The 12,064-nt window shown below is 32.5% G+C and overlaps 1 protein-coding gene across 2 annotated transcripts; it reads left to right on the top strand.

Annotated features, from left to right (window-relative positions):
* The first annotated feature begins 1,448 nt into the window (after nt 1–1,448).
* Nucleotides 1,449–8,698, top strand: LOC128213808 (interferon alpha-inducible protein 27, mitochondrial-like). Of its 2 annotated transcripts, none has more exons than XM_052919899.1 (5): nt 1,449–1,589; nt 5,236–5,280; nt 7,131–7,332; nt 7,652–7,777; nt 8,194–8,698. In XM_052919899.1, the coding sequence occupies exons 2-5, from the start codon at nt 5,254–5,256 to the stop codon at nt 8,295–8,297; spliced, it is 459 nt and encodes a 152-aa protein (XP_052775859.1). In that variant the 5' UTR covers nt 1,449–1,589; nt 5,236–5,253; the 3' UTR covers nt 8,298–8,698. The 2 variants fall into 2 exon arrangements, with proteins under 2 accessions (XP_052775859.1, XP_052775935.1); XM_052919975.1 differs by having other exon boundaries at nt 1,464–1,589; nt 5,230–5,280.
* Nucleotides 8,699–12,064: the final 3,366 nt, after the last annotated feature.

Raw genomic sequence — 12,064 nt, forward strand, 5'->3', positions numbered from 1 at the left:
ATTTTTTACTATAATTGAATGGGCAAAATCCTATTAAAAATGATGGTTAATCATGGCCAAACATTTACTCAATTACTGATAATAATAAAAACAAAAATCCCTAACTGTTAACATTGTAGAAATTGTTGATTGAAAATGAACTATCTGTAACCAAGCAACTCAAACACAACATCACTACATTTCAGTGAGATTACAGAAATGCTTATCTGTTTGTAATTTAAAAAAAAAAAAACATAACAACAAAAAAGTAAAATTTAAGTGAATTTTAAGAGCGAAAACAAATACTGCTTTCATAACAGAATAATCTCAACAATGATTGTTATAAACTTTTAAAATACCTTTAAGTGTTGGAAATGATCAATGAATTTGACAAACGCTATGTTTAATAATTAACTATTTACTTAACCAGCAATTTCAACTCATTTATATTTTAAACAACCTCAGTTCATGTTAAAAAATCAAGACTTTTAAAGGCAAACTATGTTTAAGTAATGTTAACTTTTAACCCCCTGGTATGATTTGTTATATCTATCGCATTAACAAATATGCAACACAACTAAAAGCATATTCTGAATTTAGCCCGGAAAAAGTTAAAACCAAATTTTGATATCACTTGAATTTCTTAAAGGCCCAGCAGAGTTTGAAGTTTTAACTTATCAACGCGTGTTTATGCACAAATGACGTCTCCTCACAAAATATTTTAACCAACAGGATGATAAACGAAATGATAAGATTATTAGAAATGTATTGCAATTACAATGAACATTCAACAGTTTGTGAGTGCTGAAAATTTCTAAATTTAGCACCTTTACATCATATACAAATAAGTAATCAAGTCAGTGATACTGTTGGACATGTATAGATGATAACATTTCTGTTTAATAAAAGCACTGTGTATACATTAGGTTCTATCCAACATTATCTGAAACTGTTTTATACGCATTTTTTGAAACCCGTTACGTATAAAATTTTAGTGTTATCAATATTTGAATATTCGTTCATTGTCGATGAAATACCCTGCTTGTTGGTTGTTGGGACATCAACACTGTGTTTATTTCATTATTTAACTTAATGTTAAGATGATAAATATTAATGATTGGCATAACATGAAATGAAATAGAAAACATACGATTAAATTTTAAGGGGATTATAATATTTAAACTATAACATATATAACTAAACTAGAACTGCAATTATGGTATGCGCTTTCTTTTTTCATAAATGATGAAGCAAAGCAAAATGTCCCTTATTAACTGTTTCTTTAAACGTTATTTTCAGTGACCTATTTAAAAGATAAACTGGATGAAATATTCATCTTGAATCTCTGATTACCTGTATAAACCTCACTGAAATTGAAATATCACAACCGTGCATGCGCCTTTACTATTGTTATTTGTAGTATCGCTTCAAAGCACTGCGTGTCGTAATATTTTACAGGCAACACACATTCTAAAAATAGCTCATTTTCAGAAACAAGCGACCTACATGAATGTACTATTTCTTAGAAACGCTGAAAAGATTCCTTTGCTTTCGTTTTATAAAATACGTTCGTGCTTAGGTCAACTCAAAACAAAAAAGGATACTTAACGGTAAGTTTTAATTTCGTCTGTATTTAATATCACTCTACATCTCTACTGAAGTATGCATGAGCGTAAATAGGTTGTTTATTAAAGTTGATGCTAATACACCGGATTAAGAACCGATTTCACTTAATTCGTACTGTTGTTGTGTTGATGTAACCACAGACTCGATTTTTGGAAATATAAGTGTTATTAGCATTGCAACATTACTTCTTTTTAATATTCTGGCATTCCAAAACCTATCATTTCTGTTAATATACATCTATTGTGAGTATAAACATGCAGGAATTATAAAAATATCTCATTTTAAAGTGAAGATACATGTATAGCAATTTATATGCACCCACCCTTCACCGCCATTAAAATGCACTAACTGAAATGTCACGAAATCCTGACCCAAGTATTTATTTTCATTGTAAGGCATGTAGAACTGCTCAAAAGGCCTTTTTTCTACACGCAAACATGATAACTGAATAAAACACAGCAAATAAACTGTACTTACAAGTCACAGCTGGGGGGGGGGGGGGGTCCTGTCTAGTATCCCTTCGGCCGAGCAGTTTTTCGTACAAACTAATGGACAAACACCTTCAAGAAGATTTGACTCTAACGATACACAAAATATATTATTACAAAAAGCTTTAAACTACATCAAACGTCTATGCTGAAATTTTACAAGGTTAATATTTAGCACAACCACCAAAACATGACATTCTGTTAATAAATAAGTGTTGTGCAATTTAGTGACAATTGTCTTTTTGTGCAATTCACAATATAAAGATCCTGCTCTTGGACTTAAACCATCCAAAATATTCATTTATCATTTAAGTGTTAGTGAAATAAACATTCTTCTACTTAACAAAATATCGAAAAAGATGTTACAATTTTACTTACAGACGAAAATATGAACTTTAATTTGCCGTCAACCAGGACAGAAAATCTGAAATGACACCATACAATGCATAGTCAAAGCAAAAGTTGTAAAAATAACATATATAAAAGAAGTGCTTTTACATATGCTAAAGAGAACTTACTTATTTATCAATCTTATAACAAAGGTCATATTGGTATAAATGGGAAATATCTGATTAAAAACACTGACTTATAGGTATCAAAAGTACATACTTATATACAAACTGACACGAGTATTACGTTAATTACAATTACAGTTTTTATTTATTACACTGCTATTTAATAATGTGATATTGATCAAACCAATTATAATATTACTATTAGATTACACCAAAACAACGTTTTAGTTCAAAAACTACTGGTGTCACCTAAATCTAGCATTTTTCTCAGGCTTTATTTGATACAAACACGTCTTTATTACATAAATATATTTGGGAACGAAACGGTTAGAAACTGGGGATAAACACAAACTTTTGTGAAAAACATTGTTGTTTTTTTGCAAATATTTGAAGAATAAACATAAAATGTATTCACTCTTAATGTTTAGACCTATTTACACAAGGTGTTCTTCTAGTTAGAAGCTGTCAGCAACTGTTTCATGCATTAATCATCAATCATCTGACTAAGAGAAAACTGTAGTTTCACTTCGCGGCCGCCATTTTGGATTTTTGTTTGCATTTTGGCAAAGACTATAAATGGTCTAAGAACGTTGTGTTCGTATCAAAAGTGATAAAAGACTATGAGAGACCTCTCCCATAATTTAAAACAAACCAAATAATCCTTTGTACTTGTCTTAAAACATGAAAAAAAACGTTTAATCATGTTTCAACTTTCGTTTTTCTTTCAGAAAAACCACCTTTTCAGTGAACTCTGACTGGTTTCCAGAATATTTCATCATCTAATTAACTATAAATAGCCACATGGTACCCCGAAATGTTGATATTTATGATTAAAAGAGTGTATAAAACCGGTACAAACATTGGGTCGCCTTCCGTGATAATATTCATGAGATGCATAAGGGAAGATAACTTCAATCGCCTTTGCATCGCTAGGGTTATTATGTCATTTTTTTAAGAAATGTGTTGTGACCATGTTCCTAAATTATGCAATATAAAATCGTTTACCTGATACAGGTAGCTATGAACTGACTATCGAGCATACACACATTTTATGTTGCATCATTTGGCCTAATGCCATTAAGTTCTTTCCCCACGGTTCCGTCTGTGTCCCATATATTCTCATTTATTTATTAAACGGTACATGGACAACAGGCCATTCATTGTCAAAAGTATGCCACAAGGGTTATTATAATGGCAAAACATATATCACGATACACATAATTTCGAATACCTGGTGGCCTCATTAAAATTTGATAAAATTTGAAATGGCTGAAGCCTATTATAAACCAGTGTACATGAAATAATGATGCAAAATAAAATGTGTTTATACTCGACAGTCTGTTTCATAGCTACCTGTATAAGGTTAACGATTTTACATTACATATTTTAGGAGCATGATCACATCTTTTCTAGCATAACTTAAATTATTTATTTTTTTGTAAAAAGAAATACATATAAAAGCGCATGTTTGTACATTTCCCCAACAATGGTGATATTTACTGACTCCATGACGCGAAGTAATTTTTATTCACTGTATACTTCAAGAAATTCTTCAGTATCACGTCTTTAAAGGATTATTTTGTTTTGTTTTGAATGTATATTTTGTAAAGTTTATGTTTATGGAACTCATCTATTGAAATCTCCTAGTTGTGGTTACATAAAGTGTTTAATAAAAGAAATAAAAAAGTATACCGTCACAGCGCAGGCATGCCCATGGGGGGAATGGAATTTTCCAGCACGGCTGAATCACCGGAAATGCCTATCCGGTGTGCTTGAAATGCCACGTGTGCTAGAAATCACATTTTGGCAACACCGAAATATAAATTGTTATTTTGTATTACCTTAGTGTGATATCGATTGACTGCAATAATTATTGTGTGTAATTATAGCAGCCCAGCTAATGATGAGAACTATCAACAGGGGGTCTTTGAAAATAACTTATTGATGTATAATGATGAGTAAACATCGAACTTGAAAAAAAGTTTTCTATATGTTACCCATGCCCCGTCTCATAGCATTTACAAGGAAAGTTTTGGGGTTCAGATTCATACTTTATTTAGACTCCAAAGGTTTGACTTTGAATAAATCCTAAAATGTACAAAATAATCCAATAAGTTCTTAATACAAGTAAACGTAATACATTACACAATTCAAATAATATAAATGATTATCTAATACATCAAGCACAAGATAAATTTAAAATGCAATTACAACACATTTCCAATCATACAAAGTACAGTAAAACAAAAATTTTCCGGGCAGTGGAATAAAATATGAAAAACTGATATTTGCGATCACCTCCAAACCTGACTTGAAAGTGATTTGTACAAATAAGAGCGGGAAATATGCAATAAAAATATTATCTATTAATAAAAATAAATTAGTTGAAAACCCAGTTCTTGTACACACATAATGATCACCCATGAGGACAGTGGACAACGCAAAACATGTACAACACAACTGACCATTTAGTCACACTTGAGTTCACATGTTAAATAAACCTGCTCTTTTCCTTAAGGGATTAACTTAATATTAAAACATGACTACGAAACCTGGGTAACATTTACATTAATACTAACATCATTATACAATATGGTCAATTAATTACAATATGTTGCAAGTTGTAGACTGGCACATTTCAAACTATGGAGCTGTACAGACCACATGGCAAAGTAAGTTTGACTCCGATTTAATAAATCTTTTGCATGATTAGAAGGCCCATAAATATGTGCTCATTTTGCCTGAAAAACTACAGATGTTTTAAAGTGTGGACCAATGGGAAATATTATTAATTATTATTTATTATTGTTAATGGTAGGTCAGCAATAACAAAGAAGTTATATGTTGTTTATTATGGCCAATTAATATTATTATTATTATTATTATTATTATTATTATTATTATTATTATTATTATTATTAGCTCGACTATTCGAAGAGTATGAAGAGGTATACTACTCACCCAAGCGTCGGCGTGGGCGTCGGCGTCGGCGTCAGCGTCACCCTTTGGTTAAGGTTTTGCGTGCAAGTACACATAGGATAATATCTCAGCAACTACCTGAGGTATTGCATTGAGACTTTACACAATGGTACTCAACCATCCAACCTACTTAATTAACCAAGTTTGATAACTCTACTTTGCATTTATTGCAAATAATAGGCCTTTATTATTTGACTTAGAAATTCTGGTTAAGGTTTAGCGTGCAAGCACACATAGGTTAATATCTCAGCAACGAGTTGATGTATTTGCATTGAGACTTGATACAATGGTACTCAACCATCCAACCTACTTAATTAACCAAGTTAGATAACTCTACTTTGCATTTAATGCAAATAACAGGCCTTTATTATTCGACTTAGAAATTCTGGTTAATGTTTTTCGTGCAAGCACACATAGGTTAATATATCAGCAAGTACTTGAGTTATTGCATTGAGATTTAACACATTGGTACTCAACTATCCAACCTACTTAATTAACCAAGTAAGATAACTCTAGTTTCATTTAATTCAAATAATAGGCCTTTATTATTCGACTTAGAAATTCTGGTTAAGGTTTTGTGTGCAAGCACACATAGGTTAATATCTCTGCAACTACTTGTGGTATTGCATTGAGACTTGATACAATGGTACTCAACCATCCAACCTACTTAATTAACCAAGTTAGATAATCTACTTTGCATTTAATGCAAATAATTGCCCTTTATTATTCGACTTAGAAATTCTGGTTAAGCTTTTGTGTGCAAGCACACATTATTTTATTATCAAAGCAACTACTTGATGTATTGCATTGAGACTCGATACAATGGTACTCAACCATCCAACCTACTTTATTAACCATGTAAGATAACTCTAGTTTCATTTAATGCAAATAATTGCCCTTTATTATTCGACATAGAAATTCTGGTTAAGGTTTTGCGTGTAAGTACACAATTGGTTAATTTCTAAGAAACTTCTCGATGTATTGAATTGAGACTTTATAGAATGGTATTCAACCACTCAACGTAATTGAATAACCAAGATATATAACTGTACTTTCCAAATAATTGCTCTTTATTATTAGACTTAAAAATCTGGTTGAAATTTTCCATGTAACCACATTTATGTTACTATCTCAGCACATCATGAATTGCATTGAAATCTAATCTAACAGTGATCCATGCATGTTTGGCCAAAACTTTTCAATCCTTACACTGAAAAGCGGCGGAATAGTCGAGCGCGCTGTCTCTGTGACAGCTCTTGTTACTATTATTAATATTATTATTACTATTATTATTATTGGTATACACATTGACATACGCACTATTTACATGTATAATTTTATAAATTATATTTCTATGAACGAATAAATTACACTGACTAGCTTATATAATATATATATATCAATACTTAATTTGTATTTATTCATATTTTATTTCTTTAAAACATCTGACAAAACATTTTAAAATCGAAATGACATCCGAATTAAACATGATTGTAAACATGGTTTCGAAAGCTTACTTCAGATAAACAAATTGTATTTCCAGAACCATTTAACAAACGATGATGCATGGTCGTGGTTAAAAAAAGCTGCCCTGCCGTTAGTAGTTGCTGGAGCCTCGGTTGTTGCTGCCCCTCTCGTTCTGTCGGCTGCAGGATTTGGTGCTGGGGGCATTGTAGCGGGATCCTTGGCAGCAAAAGGGATGTCCGCAATTGCAATGTCGAATGGCGTTGGCGTCGCTGCCGGAGGTAAGTTTTGTAACATTTCTCTCTTACATAGTTTGCCTCTCGTTTAATATGCACAAACACCATGTTTGGTACGAACGTTCTAATAGGTGTATAATAGTCTGGTCAAACTTTGACTATTGAATCATCGGCAGTAATGCCATCCGGAAAGAATATGCTGAAAGTCTCATTATATATTTTTATCTCCATACTATGCCCATATATAATATCAAAGAAATGGTAAAGTGTTCATAAAAATAGTGCTCAATTAAGATAGTTTTGTTCAGTATTCAAGATTTATATAATTTACGTCCATAACTGAAGTAATGGTTAATTTTCAAAGGTTTTTTCGCGGCATGCCAGTCAGCGGGAGCGGTTGGAATAGCCGGAAGTACACTTGCGGGAATCGGGGTGGCAACTGGAACAGCCGCATTTGCTGTACAGGAAGGAATCCTTGGCAATGAAAAGAGTATTTATTTATAATTTGTATTAATGTAAAAATGTGGATTTTTTATTTATTTTTATGTTCATTTTTGATTTTGACTAAAGTCCGATCCGTACAAATTTGTAGCACAAGAACAAAAATGTTTTCAAAATTTGGCAATATCTCTTAATATGCAAAATTGTGTGCCTTTTGTTTATGATCCAAATGAATTCCCAATATCAAACATTGTGAAAAAAAGATATATAAAAAAACTAGATGTTCACGATCCCCAGCACAAAATCATATGACGAAAAAGATATATATGTGTTCGAAATTAAAACTTCAATTTATATCAACAAACTTAGAGGTAAAAAATCAGGTTAAATGTAGAGGCAAAACGTTTTTTCATAATAAAGAGCTAAATTTTATTATCAGTCCGCCATCTTTTTTCTCACTTTTAGAGCACAACACAATTCATGGAAACAATGGTGGCACAGATGATGACGAGGAATCAGAAAATGAGGACGAAAAAGGAAGTGACGCTTTCTATTTAATTAATAAGTAAACAAGAAAGATATTGAATAATGTCACAGGATCTGGCGCATATTTTGTTTATTTCGGTTATATACAACAATAACAGTTTTATCACATGACGTTGCCTGTTTCGAGTGTAATATTATCACTTTTCCCTACTAGTCACGCTTTGTTCTGAATGATTACTTTATCTTTGGCGACAAATATGCTATGTGATAAATATAATCTCACATGAGTTTAAAGCAAAATACATGTTAAAGAAACTTGTAACAGTAAAGATGTGCAGCGAGCCTTAAGTGTCATGTAAGGTTCTATATGAGGACGTAAGCAATGTTGCTTTGTATCCGCGTGTAAACGTTTGGCTTCTCATTGTATTAAATGCCTTATATGTTAAAAGATTTATTTCTGTTACAATAAAATAAAACATTTCAATACGTTCGTTTTCATAAGTAACTTCTCTGTATCTTCAACTTCAATTAACCCAGCAATGTCATTAAGTCCAAGTTCCGGTATAGATACTTTGGTCTAAACTTGTGGTAGAATAAGTTACTTTTTACGTATCCGGTGACGAGTAGGTTTTGAATTATATTGAGAAATTACCCAAATATGTTCGTGAAATAGGATATCATTGTTCATGCACATCACAACTGACCAGCACAGTACATTCATCCCACCCAACTTAACCTCACATGCCTTGATACAATAGATGGCAAGTCGCGTATGCTGAAGGTCAATCATTCAAACGTATATTACCACTTAGTAGCTGTGCTACTTGACTTGTGCCCCCTCTGAGCATCCAGCAGAAGCACGCAATCAAATAAAAATAGCACATCTATTTAGAATAAAAACTTCATCATTCGGGTACATTGTGTCCAAGGTCAAAAACCTACGTAGACAAAATTATTTTGATTAGATGTGTTAATTATTTTCATTTTTGTTTTACTTTTTAAACGGTGAAATGACCCACTTTGAACAAATGGCGTATTTTAAGCTTATAAAGGTCGGACGGTCAGTTGGACCTCAGATCGTGAGATGTCATTTGCATGTTTCAAAAGTTCATTCCAAGTGTTCTGAAAATCTCGTTCACACAATATCACAATATTTCATGAACTTTTTTACACTGGACCATTTTAATTAAGTCGTAGGTTGTTGTACTCAACCAGAAGATGACCCAGATTCTTTTGATGTCAGTAGGTCAATGGAACGTACTTAATTCGTACTGTTGTTGTGTTGATGTAACCACAGACTCGATTTTTGGAAATTTAAGTGTTATTAGCATTGCAACATTACTTCTTTTTAATAGTCTGGCATTCCAAAACCTAACATTTCTGTTAATATACATCTAGTGTGAGTATAAACATGCAGGAATTATTAAAATATCTCATTTTAAAGTGAAGATACATGTATAGCAATTTATATGCACCCACCCTTCACCGCCATTAAAATGCACTAACTGAAATGTCACGAAATCCTGACCCAAGTTTTATTTTCATTGTAAGGCATGTAGAACTGCTCAAAAGGCCTTTTTCTACACGCAAACTTGATAACTGAATAAAACACAGCAAATAAACTGTACTTACAAGTCACAGCTGGGGGGTTTTCCTGTCTAGTATCCCTTCGGCCGAGCAGTTGTTCGTACAAACTAATGGACAAACACCTTCAAGAAAATTGACTCTAACGATACATGAAATATATTATTACAAAAAGCTTTAAACTACATCAAACGTCTATGCTGAAATTTAACAAGGTTAATATTTAGCACAACCACCAAAACATGACATTCTGTTAATAAATAAGTGTGGTGCAATTTAGTGACAATTGTCTTTTTGTGCAATTCACAATATAAAGATCCTGCTCTTGGACTTAAACCATCCAAAATATTCATTTATCATTTAATTGTTAGTGAAACAAACATTCTTCTATTTAACAAAATATCGAAAAAGATGTTACAATTTTACTTACAGACGAAAATATGAACTTTAATTTGCCGTCAAACAGGACAGAAAATCTGAAATGACACCATAAAATGCATAGTCAAAGCAGAAGTTGTAAAAATAACATATATAAAAGAAGTGCTTTTACATATGCTAAAGAGAACTTACTTATTTATCAATCTTATAACAAAGGTCATATTGGTATAAATGGGAAATATCTGATTAAAAACACTGACTTATAGGTATCAAAAGTACATACTTATATACAAACTAACACGAGTATTACGTTAATTACAATTACAGTTTTTATTCATTACAATGCTATTTAATAATGTGATATTGATCAAACCAATTATAATATTACTATTAGATTACACCAAAACAACGTTTGAGTTCAAAAACTACTGGTGTCACCTAAATCTAGCATTTTTCTCAGGCTTTATTTGATACAAACACGTCTTTATTACATAAACATATTTGGGAACGAAACGGTTAGAAACTGGGGACAAACAGAAACTTTTGTGAAAAACATTGTTGTTGTTTTTTACAAATATTTGAAGAATAAACATAAAATGTATTCACTCTTAATGTTTAGACCTATTTACATAAGGTGTCCTTCTAGTTAGAAGCTGTCAGCAACTGTTTCATGCATTAATCATCAATCATCTGACTAAGAGAAAACTGTAGTTTCACTTCGCAGCCGCCATTTTGGATTTTTGTTTGCATTTTGGCAAAGACTCTAAATGGTCTAAGAACGTTGTGTTCGTATCAAACGTGATAAAAGACTATGAGAGACCTCTCCCATAATTTAAAACAAACCAAATAATCCTTTTGTACTTGTCTTAAAACATGAAAAAAACGTTTAATCAAATTTCAACTTTCGTTTTTCTTTCAGAAAAACCACCTTTTCAGTGAACTCTGACTGGTTTCCAGAATATTTCATCATCTAATTAATTATAAATAGCCACATGGTACCCCGCAAATGTTGATATATGTGATTAAAAGAGTGTATAAAACCGGTACAAACATTGGGTCGCCTTCCGTGATAATATTCATGAGATGCATAAGGGAAGATAACTTCAATCGCCTTTGCATCGCTAGGGTTATTATGTCAATTTTTAAGAAATGTGTTGTGACCATGATCCTAAATTTTGCAATATAAAATCGTTTACCTGATACAGGAACCTATGAAACAGTCTATCGAGCATACACACATTTTATATTGTATCATTAGGCCTAATGCCATTAAGGTCATTCCAACGATTATGTATGTGTCCCATATGTTTTCATTTATTTATTCAACGGTCCATGGACAACGGCCATTAATTTGACAAATATAACACAAACTAAAAGAATGAGCTTACCTTTTTTAGTTCGTTTGATATTTGACACATTAATATCCTTTTGTCCATGGTCCATAAATAAATGAAAATATGTGGGACACAGACATTTTTGTACATTGCACCAAAAAGCGTGTGAGATGATGTTAATGCACAAGTCAATTGTAATCACGCCCCCACCCCTCCCCCGGTCCGGGGAATAGCGGGGACTTTGACTTTTGGTCCAGCCAAATCCCCGCCAAATGACCCGTACCCCAGGGAGCCTAGGTCAGGCCCATTGGCCGCTATATGTTGCACGGAGACAAAACCACTGCATTTACCCGGCACTGCGGAGCCACCTAAAAGATTTCCAACGGTATACCCCCGGATCTTGGGGGGGGGGGGAGAGATTACAATTGACGTCATGACGCGCATTAATTTTTATTCACTGCATACGTAAAGAAATTCCTTCAGTACCACGTCTTTTGGGGATTATTTTGTTTTGTTTTAAAGGTATATTTTTGTGAAGTTGATTTTTATGTAAC

This window comes from Mya arenaria, chromosome 1 (assembly GCF_026914265.1).
Source record: "Mya arenaria isolate MELC-2E11 chromosome 1, ASM2691426v1".
NCBI lineage: Eukaryota > Metazoa > Mollusca > Bivalvia > Myida > Myidae > Mya > Mya arenaria.

Excerpts from the sequence above, each read along its gene's own strand:
- LOC128213808 (XM_052919899.1), top strand. The coding sequence starts at position 5,254 with ATGGAGCTGTACAGACCACATGGCAAA. Across the intron at positions 7,333-7,651 it reads CGTTGGCGTCGCTGCCGGAG|GTTTTTTCGCGGCATGCCAG; the intron begins GTAAGTTTTGTA and ends TAATTTTCAAAG. Across the intron at positions 7,778-8,193 it reads AATCCTTGGCAATGAAAAGA|AGCACAACACAATTCATGGA; the intron begins GTATTTATTTAT and ends TCTCACTTTTAG.